This window comes from Zootermopsis nevadensis, unplaced genomic scaffold (genome assembly GCF_977971745.1).
Source record: "Zootermopsis nevadensis isolate Lab colony 2312 unplaced genomic scaffold, Znev_1.0 Znev_ptg000061l, whole genome shotgun sequence".
NCBI lineage: Eukaryota > Metazoa > Arthropoda > Insecta > Blattodea > Termopsidae > Zootermopsis > Zootermopsis nevadensis.
Window position 1 is genome coordinate 16,694,554 of NW_028259192.1, and position 20,488 is coordinate 16,715,041.

The 20,488-nt window shown below is 36.9% G+C and overlaps 3 protein-coding genes across 6 annotated transcripts in view; 1 reads left to right on the forward strand and 2 right to left on the reverse strand.

Moving 5' to 3' along the window:
• The window catches only part of LOC110837208 (uncharacterized), a 120,236-nt gene that overhangs the window by 16,446 nt on the left and 83,302 nt on the right, over window positions 1-20,488 (forward strand). The gene's annotated exons all lie outside the window — the stretch shown is intronic.
• Window positions 7,517-11,739, reverse strand: LOC110836757 (uncharacterized). Its single transcript, XM_022078313.2, has 5 exons — window positions 11,645-11,739; window positions 10,739-10,907; window positions 10,046-10,272; window positions 9,423-9,530; window positions 7,517-8,151 (listed from the first exon to the last, which is right to left on the reverse strand). Exons 2-5 carry the CDS (start codon window positions 10,874-10,876, stop codon window positions 8,028-8,030), a joined length of 597 nt encoding a protein of 198 aa, XP_021934005.2. The 5' UTR covers window positions 10,877-10,907; window positions 11,645-11,739; the 3' UTR covers window positions 7,517-8,027.
• LOC110837204 (uncharacterized) lies at window positions 16,445-19,992 on the reverse strand. The gene is made up of 4 exons (XM_022079089.2): window positions 19,688-19,992; window positions 17,964-18,193; window positions 17,694-17,801; window positions 16,445-16,979 (listed from the first exon to the last, which is right to left on the reverse strand). Exons 1-4 carry the CDS (start codon window positions 19,826-19,828, stop codon window positions 16,853-16,855), a joined length of 606 nt encoding a protein of 201 aa, XP_021934781.1. The 5' UTR covers window positions 19,829-19,992; the 3' UTR covers window positions 16,445-16,852.

A 20,488-nucleotide genomic window follows, 5' to 3' on the forward strand; every position in this document is an offset into this window, starting at 1 on the left:
CAAAAATGTACATGAATACGTGACAGTCAAGGGCTTTTTTCTCCACCGTATTTCAGTATTCCACCTTAACATATTCCTTTTAACAGATATTGGAATTTGTAGCCTGATAGGAAGAACACTTACCACAATGGAGCTTCCATCTGGAAAAGACAGGTATCGCTTCCTCCTAGAAAGTAGCTTTTGTCTTTTGGGATGTTTCACCTCGCAGGTACAAAATTGAACGAACTCAATTAGCACCATTAGAACGATGTAGTGTTTCATATTGATAGGAGAATGATCTTCAACATGAAATCTGCGAAGAGAATGCGAGAGGCTTGTAGAAATTGCAGTTACGTCAGGGGATGAAACAGGAGATTCTACGTCCAAAGATTTTTACCTTTTATCTTTCATTGAAGACGTACATTAGTTTATGTTCGCACTTTTAATGTTAAAATTATAAGCTCAGAGAAACAAGTAATTGTTGACTGAGCTCGAAACCTTGAAATGAAACTTCACTTTTACTTCTGGGTTTTCCGACCCTCCTACTCTGTTATTAAAACGCTATACATTATATAAACCTTATTTATTTCCCGGTATAAAATCACCTTACACTATTCACTATTGATTTCGCATGGTTTGAATATAATTATGTATAATATATATAATTACAAATATTTAATTACAGTTGTTTTGTCAAGACTTACTATTTAGGTGTTCTGAGGAATTCTGACTTCTGTTACGGCTGAAGTGTATACTACATAGAAAATTCAATTGTGATAGAGACACGCATTAGAGAAATGTATTTTATCACCCTTCGTCCAGGTTGGGTTTACACTTTCTAACATTTCTATGCGCTGGTCATCACTTTGGAGAAGTTTTGTTAGTGAATTCCAAAAGGAATATGTCATACGAAATATTCACGGACTTTTGCTGAAAACAACACTGGAGACACTTTTATAGAGTGTGCTGTGCAGTTGGAATTCTATATTTATATTTCAAATTATATATCTTAGATACTTGTCAGGTTATGATACTCTCATTACGGATAATAAATTACTTTGTTGTACGTAATATTATCGCAGTATTAATGTCTAAGATACTTGGATACAGTGGCTTAGATACATACTTTTAACAACCAGAGTATATCTACACACAGGTCAGTACAATTGCTTTACGTCTAGGCTTTGAAAGTAGTTTGAAACGGGGTTCATAGAGGCGACTTAACCTTATCGACTTCTCACTGCATCAAAAAACTGGGTGATTGGAACATGAGTACATTTATATTCCAGACAATACTCTTTCAGTTGGTATAAAAATATTCACAATGACATGGGGACGAGATCCAGCAAACGGCGATCTAAATTTATTTTTGACACAGCATAAAGTGTTTGTGCCCTCCCCTTGTTAAAGCTCTTCAGCATACATCGGAAAATCATAAAAAATTGTTAGAAATACACAATTAAATGCTTGTCTAGTTAACAAGTTGGCTTGTTTTCCATTTTGTTTGCCATTAAATACGCCAATCAGAAATACACCATTAAGCATTCACATATACTTATCCACTGAGAATTGAGTCCACTTTCAAATTTTTCACTCATTACGTCTAGTCCACAGAACAGACAACAGAATAAGATAATTCTTTATCGTACAAAGAAACTCAGTCTCCGCGTACCTCATTTACTTACGTTTCTTGTAGGAAAAACTAAAAATCGACGATTCCACTTTAGCAGTAAATGTCACTTTCCTGTGCCCCCAAATTTTATATTGTTTATGCCCTTGAAGCCTCACCTACGAAGTATGTATTAGCAGTCTCGTTTACACGGAAGCTAAGCGAGTAAGCAAGCAAGCGAGCGAAGAAAGAAAGGTTAGGTTGCGGAAATTAACAGTTCACAGACCGGTGGAGTGAATTTGTACACAAATCAGAAAAGTATGCATTAACAGTAAGCCTAAATATGTGGTCAGGAACTCCGTTACTTGATCTGTAGTGAAAACAAAACATGGTTTAAGACCAGTTCTCTTTATTTGAACAAGGTTTCAGGTTGTTCCGCACCCTGACTAAACTAGCGCCCATGAACTTTTGCAGGTAGTTATCATAAATGGTCTCAGTTCTTAGTGTAAGAACAGACGCTTAGTCAGCGAATTTCACAAGATATGGAGGTATGATGGATCACAGATCGGAAATGTCTCGGTCTGCCTGATGAAACAAAACAAGTGTCTTCCACAACTTTCTACCTGAAGACGACGGAAGATCTATCTTTCGAAACGTAGTTTTTAAGACTTTTTAGAAACGCTTTCAAATGACGATGGATAATGTCCAAAACAGTTCAAGTATTAATATAAAACCGTCTTCAGAGACATTTACAGAATAAATTGTTTAATTTTTTATCTTGGTTTTTTTGTGTTCTCAAATAAATCGGATCTAATCAGGTGTTAAACGGTCTGTTAACTCACATTAACTCGTATTTGTAAACGAAATCTACTCAAATGAGTATTTAAACATAAATCGGATCTGTTTTGAGTGGGGTATTGTGAGCTATGAAACAGTGTAGCAAAATCATTTGTATATCTGTTCCAATTAATTGCTCTGTAGTCAACGTATTGAAACCGTTTGGTTTGGAGCAAGAAATTCAACATTTTCCAGACGAGTATGAAGTCGCTGTTTGATGATTTTTTCTTTTGTTTTGGTCCTTCGCCTCTGTGGTTGTCTTCTGTGCACAGAAATAATTGTTTTCCTCTTCAATGCGTTTATTTCTCATGTACATTTAATTAACGTCTAGTTTCGTAACTTATTTCTTTCCTTCCTTGTCTACTCTCGTTCTCATTTCTGTCAGTGTCGCATTTGATAATTAATTTGATTCACTCTTGAAGCAAATATTTCAATAAAGAGAAGTCACAGCGTTGGGTCACTGACTTGCAGAACGTGTCGTTGGTTGCTTGATTGTAGCCTTCTGCTTCAAAGTCGTCACCTCTTCCGTACGGAATTCTGAAATGAGACTCATTTAGTAACGATTACCTTCATATATGTAATTCTGCCCTCTTTACCTGAATAGAGAATATGACGTATCTTCATTTCTTATGTATGTATAATTTATTTAAGGACGCTTTTAAGAACATGGCGTGATTAGTGAAGTGCGGAAAAATATACCGTGGATTGTATTGACAAACCCTAATGATAATGTGTTGTTATAATAATTCAATACAATTCAATTCAAAGAAGGAAAGTAAAACATTTATCCTATGTTCCACCAATGTTCGTGGTCTGGTTGCGCACTGCTAATCAGATCGGAACATTCGCCACTGGTGGATTTCTATATTAAACGAAGTCGCAACAGGCTTAACGTCTGACATTAGAAATTGTCTTTGAATTAGGTTTCAGTTCTTATCGCACAGGAAGAGGCGGTCTGAAGCCTCGTAGTACGGGTTGTCGGCCGAACTTCAGCCTGTAGTTAGGAGTTTCGAAGTATGCACTTGGCGTCGAACGTCCAGCTGGACCGCACTTAAGACGCGACACAGGGATGGTAAAGGTTATATATAACTCTTACGAGTATACGTTCCGAGGTGTGTTCTGAGCTAACCTGAGCTCGATTCTTACCTGAATGCGACCTGCAAAATGTCTTCAACAAACGAATTCCCCGGCTTGAGGCGTTCCTTGGCTTCACAGAGAGTCCTCAGCATGCAGTCGTGGCCACTAACTCCGTACCTGGGGACAAGACATAACTCTCTTATTCCGGCCACGATAAACCCCGAAAAGGGAGAAGAAAAACATTTATATTTAACTGTTACCGTTTTCATACACCATCCTGCTATAATTCTTCACTAAATACAATTGATGCCACGTTATTAGTGTCACAAATTCATAAATTTTAAATTTATGTATTGGCCGTATGTCTATTTTAATGACTGTTGGGAAGTGTCCTATTTTATGTGCTTCGAAATTTCGTCTCATTATCGTTCACTATCTCGTATTTTCCCTCTGAGTCTTTACCCGCTCAAAATTCCTCATACGACGAATATTTCAAATGTTAATTTATAGGTTCGTTATTTAATATATAGGCCCAGGACAGGGTCCGGTGGAGGGCTTTGGTTAATTCGGTGATGAACCTTCGGGTTCGGTAAGCCATCTAGTTAGTTAGTTAGTTATATTTTAGAGGAAACACTGTCTACACGAAAATGTTGTTTTAGAGGCAGTTTTCATCACTATCAGAGTTGTGAATGGGAGTTATTTCCCAGAAAATAATTCCAGATTTCCTTGATGTAACAAGTTACGAATTTGTGACTGGCTGCCTCACGTTATCCGAAACGTCGAATAGCTTTCTCACACATATACGACGACGGAGGAAAACAAAAGGGCTATGCCTGTTTCGTGCAAGTGATTTAAAAAATTTAGGCCTTGTTACTTACAGATTCATCAAGTCCTCTATCTTACGAAACAGGTCCAACCTCTCGCTCCTCTGCAGACGATAATACCCCGAGAAACCTCTTCTCTTTTTCCCGGGTCTTTTCCCGAAAGTATCCAGAGAGTAACTGGGCAATTTGAAGTCGACGTCGGCCTCGCAGATGTTATTCCAGGTTGGATTTGGGGAGTTAGTTAACTCCCAGATGAGTGCATCGGTGAAGGTCAAATTTATCTGCAAGATTATTTGTATATTTTCTCTGACACAAAGTTAAATACTTTGACGTGTGATTGCAATGCCATTTGTTAGCGATATTTACCATCAGTCACCATTAAATACTCTCGAATTAAGTTGGGAATCTAAAAATTAATTAATATATCGTTCATGTAAGTAATAGGAGTAAAATGTTTTTGCAGTGGCATTGAACTTACAAATAGACTCAAGAGAAACAAATATTTTATGGTATTTGTAATATTATACCGATATTTCATAAATTATCTTAATGACATGCAGGTAGTGAGATTGGGCGAACGTCAACCCTGTGAATAAACGTTACGCACAACGTACATGTATGGGGTGTGAAATTGAACCTCCGCTCGTTCTGAGCCCCGGAATTAGGCTGAGGTAACGTTAGCTTCAAGCTCTGGCCTATCTTTCCCAGGTGGAAGCTGCTATTCCCGTTTGACACGACACTGTATTGCTTCCAGGAAGGAAAGTAATGTCCTTGCCGGGAACTGAAATGCGGTCGTCCAACGCATAGCTTATATGAGAAAGATAAAATAACAAGTAGGTCTTTATAGATTTGAATTTCTGTAATTCCCTATGTTACAATTACACTAGCGTTTCCCACAGTGGGAGCCGCGTTCCCCTAATGACCATGAAATTGTCTTCGGAGCGCTAATAGTAAGATTATGTATTAAATTTTAAACAAAATAAATGTATTAGAAAAAATTTCATTTTAGATGTTAAGTTTCTTCAGTAATTAATTTTTAAATTTCTAAATCACATTTTAAGTCATTTTTATACGTTATAGGCTTCAAGATATTTTATTAAAATCGAGGAGCCTTCAAATAAAATAATTTTAGAAAACTACTAACCAACAGCATATACTTTAACTTTCTTTATTAACTTTTCTTACATTAACATATTTCATCGCTTACATTTGTTCGTGTATTCATTATTTTAGAAACACACTTACCACAGCTAGGCTCCCATCAGGAAACTTCAGAAATCTCCTCCTCCTCGACAACGTCCCATTTCTTTTAAGAGATTTAAGATCACATCCATAAATCTGGATCATTTCTGTTAACAGCAGAAGTGCGACGAATCGCTGTAGCATTCTGCTACTAGGAAGTATTCAATTGGCAATCTGTGAATAGTAGATGTGCAAGTTTTCAAAACGAAATTGAATGACGAAAGGGTGATGGAAGAATAAAATGTAGTGTTCTGTGCGGACGGGAGGTGGATGGAACTAGCGGTGTTTGGTATAAACTGTATTGAACATCAATTTTCTGATACCGGACTGTAAATACACTGGTTTTGTAAAATAATGTAATTAATCGCTATGAATGGTTTCAATTATCTAATCGTGATGTAATAATTTTTTTAACGTTTTGAATTGGTTTAAATGAGTTTTTCGTTGGTTTTGTTTGTTAATTACTCTTCGTTCATAAAAATAGTTTAATTCTTCCTAAAATGATGGCATAATTTGTAACCTGTTATTCTATTCTTATTTTGCAAGCATTTATAACGTAAGAACAAACACTTGATAATATTAGTGGTTTTACAAAAATAGTTATACCCAATATGGCGTGTCAATTACGTAAATTTTTACCTTACGTACACATTCACGCCTTTCCTCAATGACTGAAAAATATAATCATTACTTTACTTTGCCGAAGAAGACGACTTCCTGGGTTTTCGTCGTGGACACTTTTTAACTTGGTAAACACGAACGTTTATTTCCTTGCCTTGTGTAGCATATCGTCTAGAATGTTTGGACTCACAATTAAGAGCTGTCGCATGTAGGATTCTCACTGAGAGCCGACGTATCTTGGCAGGAGGTTTTTGGATGGTATTTTACTAGCAAATTTACATTTCTAAATACGAGCTAAAGATATGGCTTGAGAGAGAACACCTGTACTCTGCCCTAACAAAACGTGAGCTTAATGTACTCGTTAATTTACAACGTTGTATCCAGCTTTAGCGGTTTTAAGCACAAGAAGATAATTGAAGCTAAGAGAATGAGTTAACACAGGACTGTAAAAGTTTCTCTAGGGACGATGATCAACGTAGTTCATAGACCCATGAAAAGAAATCAGAGGAACAAATTTTCAATAATACTGAAAATAATAAAACGTTTTATATTGATATTTACTGCATGTGTGTAGTGTAAAGTGGGTACACTTATTTAGAAAACTAATTTTTGTAATTGTTTTGCGATGGTCTTATACGTGTTTTTTTCCCTCGATCTTCAGCCATCGCCTGTTTTTAATGTCTTATAACATCTTAAAACCTCACAAAATTACAGCATTTCGAAGGATGAACGTCCGTCATCAGATTAGAAATGGGGAGGCTTATTTTATGTTGGATCCGGTAAACCGAGGTGTTCTCGATCGGTGGAACTGTTCGCACATAGTAACTGCTCTTCTTTACAAATCTGCTGATCCTCGTATGTTGCTTGAGTGTAGGTTATGTGGATTCTCATCTCTGGAAAAGAAATTATTTGATTTTCTCTGGTGCTACCTGAGTTGAGGTTTGCTTGGGCTATGTTGTTTGGTCATTATAGGTTATGCTGACTGATAACAATAAGTGGGTGTGAGATTATGAGTTACGAAATTGGATTTTATGTTTTTAATTGCACGCATGTTGTGGAGTCTCCTGTCATTATATCGCCGTCATTGTCTACAGCTCACACGTTCGTGTTTCCCCATGTTGTTAATACTGATTTCAGCACTACCACAGTGGCATAACGTTATGCCTCTTTTCGTGTAAAAATATCAGTCGGTGTAATAGTTGAAAGGACATACATGCAGACAGAATGGTGATGTCACAAGTCTGTTACCTTCCCTTGAGAATGGTGAGTAGGTTAAGAAGAGATGAACAAATATATTTTTATTTTAAAGAAAATAATTATTCCATGTTTGAAAGTGTGCAAAGTATGTCTCAAAAATAAGCATAAGCATATCTCTGTTTCGGAATTTATGATCTATAGAATGTTGTTTAGCGTTGTTTGCACTATAATTTATTGTTCTAAATAGTGTATTTTTCTAACGCTGATTGGCTTTGCAAGAAGCGAATACTCGACGTTTATCTGCCGGATCTTGAGGCCTCGTAGTTTTGTAGGTAGTAACCAACGACGGAGGAGGGTATAACCTCCATCTTTTATGTGGTAATAACTTACAAACCTGCACGGCGTCACAACCCAGAAGATTACACTCGACATCTTCGCGGTGGCAACTTCAGTTCTCACAAAATACACAATGCGAGACACTTCATGAAATGCTGAAAAATCCTTTCAACTACCATGAACACTTAAGTCTCGCAAGTTCAGTGTCATAACACGTCATCTTGAGGTCACGGCATATTTGCAGTTTTGCTCTACTGCAGCTCAATTATAATTCCGACAAGATTTGAATTTATTAGATCATTTAATTATGTAAGTAAATATTGCAGAAATGAAAACGGGCACCGTGTTTCAATGGAGTTGCAGAAGCTGTCGGTTGCAGCTCTGTCATAACCGTCTGCTTCAAATTCATCCCCTCCTCCGTGTGGGATTCTGAAAAGAGAAACTTATGAAACATATGGAGGCATTAAGCCAATAAAATTTGCCACTTCTCTCTAGCTTCTTTGACACTCGGTCATACTTTTATTATAATTCTGGCCCTTCAATGCAGAACCGCAACTTATGTCCATGTATAGAGGCCCTGACTTTGTATCCCTTCAGTTGTTTATACCAAAAGTTACAGCGGAAGATTTGGACGTACTTGATGGAATTTTATTTTAAATCTCTTCCGATAACCTTTTAAATCACTTAGGTAACTGAGTGCACCACTTTATTTTTAATGATTTTTTATGGTTTTCGTACGGTTTTAAAAATAAAATAAAGGCTGTTTCCATATGTTAAGGAGTGAAGTGTTATGTGTTACTTGGATAAACTATGAGCTTGATAGGGTTAAATGGTATATATTAAATGTCTCTGGCATGTCCTGTTTATGAAGATTATTCGCAACCAACTCTATGGAGCAGATTCCCTGTTGGGAAGCTAATAGTCGCTCATCTAGTCAAACGATTCTCTGCCTCTTATGGAAACTGAAAATTCATTACCTTGTTTGCACAAGTCTGACAATGGAGCGAGATAAATACAACCCACATCCTTACTCCCTGTCTCATCACGATCTGTTCTAATATTATCGATCCATCTACACCTACGTCTACCTAGTGGTATCTTCCCTTCAGTATTTTCGGCTCAAGTGTATGAATTTATCATTTGCACCACTTTTTCTGAATTCCCCGCCCATATTTTCCCACATTATGAAGTTAGTTTCGCAGGTTTTTCCTCTTCTGTCTCTCATGTACAAATGTCGTAGGCCTAGTCTTACTAGGCTTTAGTTCGTTAGGTAACGATCAAACTTAAACAATAATGTTTTTATGCATTGACAAACATGTTCAGATTTAACGTACGTTTTCCCATCTCGTCCAATATTGAATCTGCACAAAGGAAATTGTAACATTGTGTTACAGATTTTGTCGTAATGTTATAATCGATAATATACTTTTATAAGAATTAATGGAATGTTTAAATAACGTAAAAGTAAATGAATTGTAGGTTTATTTTAACATTCTCTTGGATAATTTTGTTATTTCCGAAATGGAAAATAATCAAGCGAATTTTATAAAAATTAAAGAGGCACTGTTTTGTATGGCGAAAACGCGACACTAGTTTAGGGTAATAAGTGGAAGTATATTTAAGCTCTTATCTCCTCGCTGTATATCTTCGTTTCTTAAAGTAGCGTAGCAGTTATGAGCTACGATGTTAAAATAACGTACGTGAACATAACATGCAAGATATCTTCCACTAGGGACCTTCCGGGCTTGAGGTGATCCTTGGCTTCGCAAAGTGTTCTTAGTATGCAAATATGACCATCAACGCCATGCCTAGAAACAAAACACAAAAGATTGTTTTGAGATTTGAGGTACTTAGGATGATGAAAATGTCGACTGTGGTCTTCGAAAAATTTACGCCGTGTAATCTCGTAAGTAGTTACCACCGTTTCGAAATATCGTATTTCCCGAATTTCAACCCACCTGATGAAGACTATATATTATTTCGAACTGCTGATAACCACCCACAAGACTACACCCAAAAGGCCACAATCGACGAAAATTTTATTATACTAAATTTATTTATAGACTATATACTCACTCCATGCTGTATTTGTGTATGTCAGAATGTGAAAATAGAGTCTCATTGTACAACCTCTATGCATTTCGGTGTGGAGCTAATAAAATTATTGTGAGACTAATGAAAAGATAGTCTGATCAAATATATGTTACCACAACATCACGATCACAGAAACAGATTTTAATGAATAGCGTTGTTACTTTATATAACCACTGAAGATATTTCATGTTTCATTCAAAACTGTTTCGATTCTTTCATGGTTACTTACACGTCCAGGATTCCCTCGATGCTGCGGTACAGTTCCCGTCTTTCTCTTCTGTGGAGGTAATAGTCTATCTCACAGGTCTTCGAGTACCTGCGATTTCTCGTGCCGAAAGTCAGCCGGGTGTTATTGGGCAGCTTGAAGCCGAGATCCCAGGCCATGACGATGTTCCATCTCGGGATTGGAGAGTTCGTGCGTTCCCATATCAATCCCGTCGACATGACCACCTGCAGCTGCAAACATCAAAATACGGAGTTATCACGGCCACGGAAAAAGATGGTGTCTTGTCGAGCGGTCAGCCGCTTCAATAGAGAATAGAAATCCGACGTTTCGGAGAATGTTTCCGTTTGTCTCTGTTACCACAAATTAATGATGCAGGTGACACAGTGAGAATAATTTGTTGCATTTAGTTGAGAATAAAAACGGAGAAGATCGGGACGTATCTTTGTATCTATTCTACTACATTACTAATTTGTCATCTACTATTGATCGGCAAGTGTCTTAAAAACAAACACTTGCTTTATTGGTGTGATGAACGAAATGACATGCAGATTTCGTGGTAGAAGTACTAAAGAATTTCCATATTTGAAATACTTACCTTCTCAAATGTCACAGTAATTATTCCAAATTTGTATATAACTTAGTCGCTGCCAGTGAAACAGCGTGGATGAATAACTAATAATCAGTCATGAGACTTACCACAGCGGTACTTCCAGTTGGAAAATTTAAGTATCTCTTCCATCTAGACAGCTTCTTCTCCCATCCTAGATGTTCAAAGTCACTTCGACAAAACTGAATCAAGGCCATTGTGAGGACTAGCGAGGCACAATTTTTCATGACGGTGATACCGTAAGCATTGGCTGCTAACCTATGGAGCACAAACAGTGTCGATAACAGATTATATTTCCGCATGTTCTTATTTTATGTGTTCAAATTTTTGTTGTTCAAATCGGGAAGAGTTGTAATGCACCACCTAACTTAGCGGCGAAGCAGCACTCCTCTTTCGTACTTCGTAAGTCCTTGGTTTGAATTTCACACCATATAAGTGCAACATGTGTCATGTTGAGGGACACGTTCGTTGCTGGTAAATTTTGGTAGAGGAGATTTAAACACAAAAAGTTTCCTCTCTTCCACATAAGAAATTTAAACGGTAGCCGTGTTAGTGTAGCGTATGACATAATGTAAGATGTGCGGAGATACTGATATTTATCTTCGTATAAACTGTTCATTGTCATTGTCCGATTTTTACCAAAACTGAAAGGTGTCGATAAATTTTAGTTAGCCTTCCGTGTATCAATTTTCACAAAAATTTATTCAGTATTTGAAGAATTGTTAAATGCGGATAGGCAGACATGGCGAAACTAATCGACGCATTTTAACGTCTGCCTGTTCGGAAACCAACCAAAAATGTGAAAAGTATTTGTGTAAAAATTATTGTTTTAAGATAAATATAAGATATATGCATGTGTAATTAAGATGAAGGTAAGTAAAACGTAAGATTGATATCGTGTTAACGTTTGCTGCTTTGATGAATCGTCCCCACTATCTTTTCGAATACTTATGCTTAGACTTAGAATTTGTTTGTGATGTTTTCTGGATACTTACTGGCAAACGGGTACTCCGCTGAGGTTTTACAGCCCAGGGAGGGAGTACTTTTCCTCCATACTGTAGCTCTTCCGTTAGCCCGTGGTGTTTACTCTCCTCAGAGCCATTTTGGAACATGTGACAGCAACTGGACTGAATGACAGTCGTATATTGAGCTTATTAATAGAATAAATAAATGCATGTTTATTCTTATTTGAAGTTTACAGAAGCAATAACAAAGTTCAGTAAACGGAAGGCTTGTGGATTGTACATTTAACCATTCGATTTCTCACACAAATACTGATTACCATAACATTAACTCCTTGTGTTTGTTGATGGACTACAGCTAGCTGCCTTCAAAGTTCAGTTTGACAGCTATCTTTCTTTTATAACACAGTCATAATTATTATCATCACCTTCGTCATCTTGATGTCTGATGCGGGCCATACTTTATCACATGCTACATTTATAGGAATTAGGCTCAAAAATTTGGATTGTGATCTGTGCGTTACGATGCAATGCAGGCTTGTAGTGTTCTATATTTCCTTCTACTCTGCATATGAAGGCGATACATAGGTTTCTGTGAAATGTTCGTAACCACCTGTAAGACTATAGTCTAAACACTTATAAGAATGTCGCGATAATTGGACCGTGATTCGATTCAAAAGACCACCCATTTTCTGGGGAAGTGTCTTTTACATGGGTATTCAGTTTCTGACCTTTCGTAAGGTCCGGCGAATGGATGGGCCGCAGAGAATTGTTACGTAATGTGGTATTTTCAGTAGGTTCTAGTTCAATTATTTCGGTAGCATCACAACAGAGAAGACAAAAATTCGTTCTCTGGTCTATTGATTTCTGAGGACTCCAGCCAGTTCTAATATTACGTTACTTTCTAGAGAAACGCGTTGTTATGGAGACAAACTCAAGCTTGCCCTCCTAGCTACTTCCCTTCCACACGTCACTCGGCATAATCACGACACTGGCAGCAGTATTAGCCCTTTGCGTCTTATACTTTTCCGAAGGATGACAAAGGATGAAACGCATGTATCCAGAATGTAATAATAGAATTGTTTAGAAATTTCATGGTCGTCTTCACATTGCCTGATGTATGTTTTTCACTGACAAGACACTGTTTAATAAGAAGATTTTAAAGTAGCTTTTCATGCATGATTCTGAGTTTCGAATTATTGATTTTTAGTTGTGTATGTAACAAAGTTCTTTTCCAAACAACATTTCAGTTTTTAAACAATAATCGTGTATTATTATTACAAGGAAATTAATATCCATTTCCGTCAGATTTGTCTTGATATGACCAACATATATTTTGGGTTTAAATGCCGTCTCCGTAATAAACATTTCCCTGCCTCATTTGCTTTAGGTTTTCCCCCCCAAGTATTTTCATCATCGGAATTATAGTGTACAGCAGGCGTGTCCAACCTTTTTTTGTTGTGCGGGCAACTTCGGCAAAATTTGGTTGTATGCGGGCAACATGAAGTTCAGTACATAAACTGTGGAACGTATACGTATAATGCTATACATATGCATACAATTTTATCTGCGTATTTTTCTATACATTATATACAGTAAAAAATTTCTGATAATGTGAAAAATTTGTAAAAAAAAATTTTACCTCTGCGATTGGCTACCCCGATAAACAGATATACAAGTGTTTCGTTGTCTAGCAAGTCTTTTGCTGATTTGAAGTCATAGTTATGCTACAAGTGTAAGGATGACGACGTTGCTTCTCTGGTTTGTGACGGAGAAATGTCCTGTCTCTGTCTTCAGGGCTAAACGTGGATGGAGATTACATTTGTCGAAAACATTGATATCTATCTGCAAGTCTGCACAGCGTCACAACCCAGAGAAGCAAAATCCACACAGACGTATTGACTTCTGAATTAATAATCACTGTGCCGCTGTCCATCCGATGTTTTGTGTGAAGGATTTATTTATACTCCACACATTACATAGCACTAAGATAGCTATTACTATAGGTAGCTGACAAACCAGGAATCATCAATCTCTGTTCTGTCAGCTATTGTAAATATAAACTTGTCCCTAATGCTTAACTATGAACCACGCCTTTGGGGGAATGGCATTATGACGCCCCAGCCGATGTAAATATCGGAGCAAAAATTGTATGTGTTCTGCCATGTGGTCATTTGAGTCGTATCCCCTACCTCGTTCTGTATCTGACTAGACGTGGGATGTCGTGCAACGCAGAGAAGCAGCGTACAGTGCAAAAAGGTATTTCAGCCTTCGACCCTTCCACTTTCAACTGACAGCATTTGTCTGGCAGTGACAGGTACTTGATATGTCCTATCAAGTTCATTGACAGGAACATTGAAGCTACGTCAACATAGTTATGGTATTAATTAATAGTTATTTCAGACTATGTTTCATTTAAATTATTAATAATAAATATTGAACCAAAAACAAAAGAGCATATCTGGTGGACAAAATTATGAGCTTGGAAAGAAAGATTAAGAACAATAATATTAGAGGCTTGTACAGAGGCATAAATGAATTTATAAAGGGTTATCAATCTAGAAATATTTTCTCAAAAATGAGAAAGGCCATCGACTTGTTCCGTAGATCGGATATATTCGTATGAAAATTTTGACTAAGAACGATTTCAGGAATAAGATTGTGAAGTATTGACGTAGTTACTGAACAACCTGTATCTTATGATAATATCGAGTTCAGTGAATCTAATGATGCATGCTACCTAAATAAGTGATTCTTCTAACATGTATTTGAGATGCATGTCTCAGTGGAGTTTCGTTATAATAACTGAGGCTTACGAAACAAAATATATAATTGCACATCTAAATAAATAATAAAAATATGTTTTTTACTCTCTTTATACCAACAGATGCAGTTAAATGGCATATTAAATAAGCAAAGAACAGACCTAAACAGACACTATACTCATATTTGGTTTTTGCACTTGTAGAAATATATTCAGATCCTGTTCAGCTTTCCATGGCAATATGTTATAAAGAATTTATAATTACTATTCTTTTTCTGCGGCTTTAGAGATGCATTCGATGCTAATTATACGGCATTATTAATATATTCTCGAAACTGGCTTGCCTTTGCGAATTACTAAATTACAAAGACATGAATTTTATAAAGCGTGTGGGCGTGGACTCATGCTTTCAAAGTAACCAGATATAGAGACTGAAGTAAATATTTAGGAACACAATTCAGGACCCTTATTTATTTCATTTATTTGTGGTTTATTTAACGACACTGTCAGTAACAAAACTACGAATATATAGCCCAGATTGATAGAATGATAAGGAATTGAAACGTATATGGAAGAAAGCGCCATTGGCCTATCGGAATGAACAATAAAATAATTTACATGTAGCAACTGAGACGAAAACCACGGAAATGTCGGCCACGATTACGGGTCTTCAGATCGGGATTTGAAACTGGGACCTCCCGAATACCAAGCGATAGTATAATCACTCAGCTGTTGAATTTCGTGATTGAAAATCTTAAATATCGTGTTAAGATTGATCTTCGTGAAGAACAAAACTTCTGTTTAGTAAGTTTTTGGAACTTTTCCGAACGCTTTCGTGTTATTTGTACGAGGGCGTTTCAAAAAGTAACAGAAAATTGACAATATTTCACGAAACAAATACCCCAGGCATTTCAAACTCCCGCACAGGGAAGATACGTTCTTAGAGAAGGTTTTTGACACTGCCCAATAAATGGCGTGTCGTACTTAATTGTAAGGGATGCATAAACGAAATGGCGGCGCCCTTAGCTGCTTGCACCGTAGAGGAGCAGCGAGCAATCATCAGATTTTTGTGGTCGGAGGGTGTGAAACCTCGTGAAATTCATAGAAGAATGCTGCATTGGCGAGAGAAGAGTGTACGAGTGGGTAGATGCGTTTAAAAATGGGCGAACATCAATCTGTGGTGACCAACGCACGCCCTCACACCATTCGGAGATTGAGATTTCAGATCTTACAGCCCTGACCTTGCTCCCTCTGATTATCATGTGTTTGGACCCCTGAAGAACGAAGATTTCGGAATGATGACGAAGTCAAAGAAGTGGTGCATTCCTGGCTGAAGGCACAACCAAAACATTTTTTTCTGATGGAATAAATAAGTTGGTGCAACTGTGTGAGAAGTGTATTGAAAAGGCGGGTGATTATGTATAAAAATGACATATCATTTGTATCTCTAATTAAATTATATATTTCAAAATATTTAATTTGCTGTTATTTTTTGAAACACCCTCGTACGTCTACGCTACCATCCCTTAAATAAAAAATTATATGTCTGTATATAAACATATATGTGTAAGCGTATACCTGCATCAGAATGCCCTTGATGGTAACCAGCTTCGCAAATATTCATCTGGGTGTGACATTAATGAACAACAGCACCAGTGAATTATGAACGAATTCGGAAAATATGTATTCTCCGTACCAGAGAACACATTTTCACTTTTTGTTATTTTAATATCAAAGCTAGAAGAATACATTTCGTGTTAGACGAATTTATTTTATTAGAGAAATTAACGTTGCTGACTCTCCAGTGATCTGACTTTTCGTCCGAAGAGAGCATAATTAGTACATAAGACTCGTGTGTGATAAATAAAGTTTCCTTAAGCCATTGGCTCCTTGGAAATTGCTACACTGCAAAGTTTAATTTGCGGTCATGGTTGTAGATCATAGTAACCGCCTTTAAACACGTTTCCGTTTTTGACTCCTGACTTTATCAATGTTTTTTAATTGTTGTTTACTAAGATAAATAATATTGAAGCCTCCATTAAAATGCATTAAATTATAAGGGCATTGGATGTTGAAATAAGTATTTACATTAAACAAATTAAAATACCTTCTTATACAATGTGGCATATGAAATCTATGTCTATTACCATTTAATGTCGGTTCCGAATGTAGCTATTCTTTGGTGGCTGCAGATAGAGTTTTATTCATGGCGAATCTTAGGGATGATTTACAGCTTAAGACACAAGTATTGAAACTGTGATAAGGGCTTGCTTCTTCTGGCAAGGATATATATTTTATTCCTATCATTGGTTTATTCATGATATGTAATACATTTATGTTTATTGCACTGCGAGTATTTCTCGTTTTGTATCGAATGTCTCTTTTAAGTTACGCCTGCACACATAATTCTAACTATGGACAGAATTTGTTTGTTCTGTAAATCTCAGTAGCTGATCGAGGGTCAGGTTTGTACTTGTTCAGGAGATGATCGGATTCAGCAAAGAGTAAGTACACTCTGTGGACCAGTTCACGCAGGTTTCCTGGCTCCCTGCTAATTCGTATTCTTCTGAATCAACCCCGCATTCACCACTTCCGCTTGGAAGTCTGCACAGAAAACAAAATAGGATGGACACTGGTGTCAACATAAATAATGCGCGGACCTTCAAACGAGATATCGGCTTTGCATTATGCAAAGAGTGGTCAGGATATAATGCTGCCATAATAATTAAAATCCATACGATTATTCGAGCTACACTGAAACAAGATATGATAGTTTGAATGCTTGGATCTTGGAAATATTGTAAATGACTTTCTGTATATATATATACATATATATATATATATATATATATATATATATATATATATGACAGGGAGTAGTGAAATTATTATAAATAGACATGTTTGAAAATTAAAATAATATGGCGGTAATATAGAGGGTGTGGCACATAGTCTTTGTTGTGCAGCTCAGTGTAATACAGTGCTAAGTCACGTGAGGTTTGAACCTTTAGTCTGTCACTAATCTTAAGAAAATGAAAATGATTTTTTTTCAGTATAACCATAGCCAGTTACCTCAAGCTCTCCAAATATTACGCATATTAAATTTGCCTCCGAGAATAACCAGCTCCTAAAGTAATTGCTTTGTATATTACTAAAAACCTTTAGAGAATCAAGAAATTCTTCTGACCAAAAATACTAACCGGTTTAATATCCATTCAAATCAAAGCACCCTAGAACTCTGCTCAGCGAAACTTGTTAAATATTTAGTACGAATATTAATTTGATGCAAACATCTGTGCATGTCAAGCGTGTACTCACCTGAATATGGTATGCATTACATCCTCGACGAATGACCTTCCGGGCTTCAGAAGATACTTAGCCTCACATAAAGCGCGATAAATACACGTGCGACCATCTTCTCCTTGGCTGTAATTAAATAGATTCGAATATGTCGTGTTTATTTTTTATGATATTTAAAAAAATCTGTGTACTGCTTCAGGTGAGACCGTAACTACTGATCTATTGTATCGATGCTTTTTGAACAACGTGTACTTCAGTGGAAAGTGTTGAAATCGTTAATTTACTCACGCAGCCAGCGCATTCTCGATTTGGTGGTACAGTTCACGTCGCTCCAGCCAGTGTTGATTTTGAGTCTGATACAGAATGCCCTGCCTTCTAGAGGCCATCTTGTGTGTGGGGAAGAGATTAGTCATGTTTGGGAGCTTGAAGACGAGATCAAACTCCATGATTGAATTCCATGGCGGACGACCAAATGTCGGAACATCCCACATCAGGCCCTTTGTATTAGACATCGTCATCTGTACACATAGAGTTAAGACAGTTAATACATAACAATTAACAACAATTTGTATGAGTGAAAATTATGTCTTACCGGATTTCGTAAACCACGAAATGAGGCTTATTTAGAGATTGGATTAAATGTATGAATCTTCAAAATTTGTATTATACACAAAATAGGATATGGAAGGAGGCAGAGTTGCATAATTAAAGGTGCTACCCTTACGTTTTCGTGATGAGTCTGAGCAAAACGACGAAATATTTCAGGATAGCCTATCTGATCGATATCTGAATCCGAAGGAGTGCTAACCACTCGACCGTGACGTTTGATTGGATAATATGAAAATAATTAATTTATCGCTTGATAATTTTACTTTTATTAACAAATGTCGATCTGTTTATTTATATATTTAATTGAAAAGTAACAATTTGTGAAAGCTTTTTATAAGTAATAACAATTTTTTTTAAATATTTTAATGTCACGTGAGTTTCGACACACAACAGGCTATATCCGACACATCGTTCTTAAATGTTGTATGAAACACCGTTACACGGAATATTAAACTAAAAGTTTAACAAAATGGTTTATCGTCGTTTTATATGCAAAGTCGCCATGCTGAGAGGATATTAACCTAGAGATTCACAAGCTTAAATTACGTACAGCATCCTTGACGTGGGGATGACAAATCGTGAAATGCAGTTATTTATTCCGTAAGCCAAAGTGTGGATAAATTGCGGGGTAATTTATCTGCAGAAATTATGAGACAAGTAAGGGTAAGTAGATGGGGCAACATTGCACGAATTCTCATAACAGCTCTGAACTACAAATTAACGCACTTGCTAATGTTCAACAGGAAGATCAAATATATTTTAATGTACTTCAGTTCTGTTCTTCGAATAAAGAGAATAATGCAAATATTCTGCAGATTATGTAATTCGAAGATTATGTTTTATATTGCACAGATGTACAGAAACCCCTCGCCCTTCGCGAGGGTTACGTGTTTGGAAAATACCACCGTCGGCAAGACCATGACATTATGGAAAATTTGGGGTTAGGGAATTGACCGCTGTTAACACTCCTCAGATCCAAAGTACATACACTTTTAGCCGCAGAGCCTAGCTGGAAGAGACCAAATTTGATCACACAAAGGAGGGCTTGAATATGTGGACTGGCTTTAACTCTCCGTTACAGCCTTATCTCAAGCTAACTTAGATCTTGGGTGCCTTGTTCCGAAAATCACTGGAATTCTCCTTGTGTTTACAAATTAAATTATTGGATACGTACAAGTCAATACCACTGTTGATAACGTTGGATAGGCCTATATTACCGATGTCAGGTTCTGTAGAATGCAAACATTTAACATGGATATTACACCGTTTGACAGTAGAGACGAATTTAGAGTTTCGCTGGAAGCAATAAAACATTTACAGTAGACATGCTAAGTACTGGCGTAGAAGCAGCTAATGATTGGCACTTACTTTTGACAACTTTTGTAATTACTAATTTCACTTACCACAAATGTGCTTCCTTCAGGAAACGTGAGATACCGTCTCTTTCTAGATAGTCTTTCCTCATCTGTACCATTTTCTAAACCATCGACACGATAATACATGGTAATAGCGAAGAACACTGCAAAACAGAAATGGCATTTCATTTGTGACAGCTTCGCTGTGTTGTAATTGGCGCGGAGCGATAATGGTGCTTAGCAGATACACGTCTCGTAACAACTTGGGTAGAAGTAATGAGAAACAAGGTTTGTCGGTGGCATTACAAGCTGTTTAAGGAAGGACAACTAATTCTCTTCTAACGCTCCGGGTTATGGGAGTGCCAGTATGCTCCGTGAGGGGTGACCAGATTTTAAACAAGTTTCTCTGATGTCACTGGATCCGGAAATGTATTTAATTCATAGATAGTCAATACTTCTCCCATGATATTCGTCTTCTATATCTTGTTCGTGGCATACGTTTTGTCTCTCGGAATGTGTTTCGCGCATGTTACATTAGTTCTTGGTTACCGTGTTGTACACTAAATAATATCACACTTCGCTCAGCACGTTACCTTCTCAGCATTTTGCACGGAACCCAATATATTATCCCTTAAATAAATTTAGTTTCTGGTTAGGTTCTTTCAAATATTTCTACGGTATAAGCTATTCTAAAATTCTTTATGACAACCATTTCACCTTATTCCACTCCATATCATATTTATAGTCGATAGAACGTCTGTGAATAACCTGCGAATCGACCAAAAGGACTTTGCTCCGTGGATTTGAACTGGTTTCATTAAATAAATAGTGTTTGTTGATCCCTGTGGC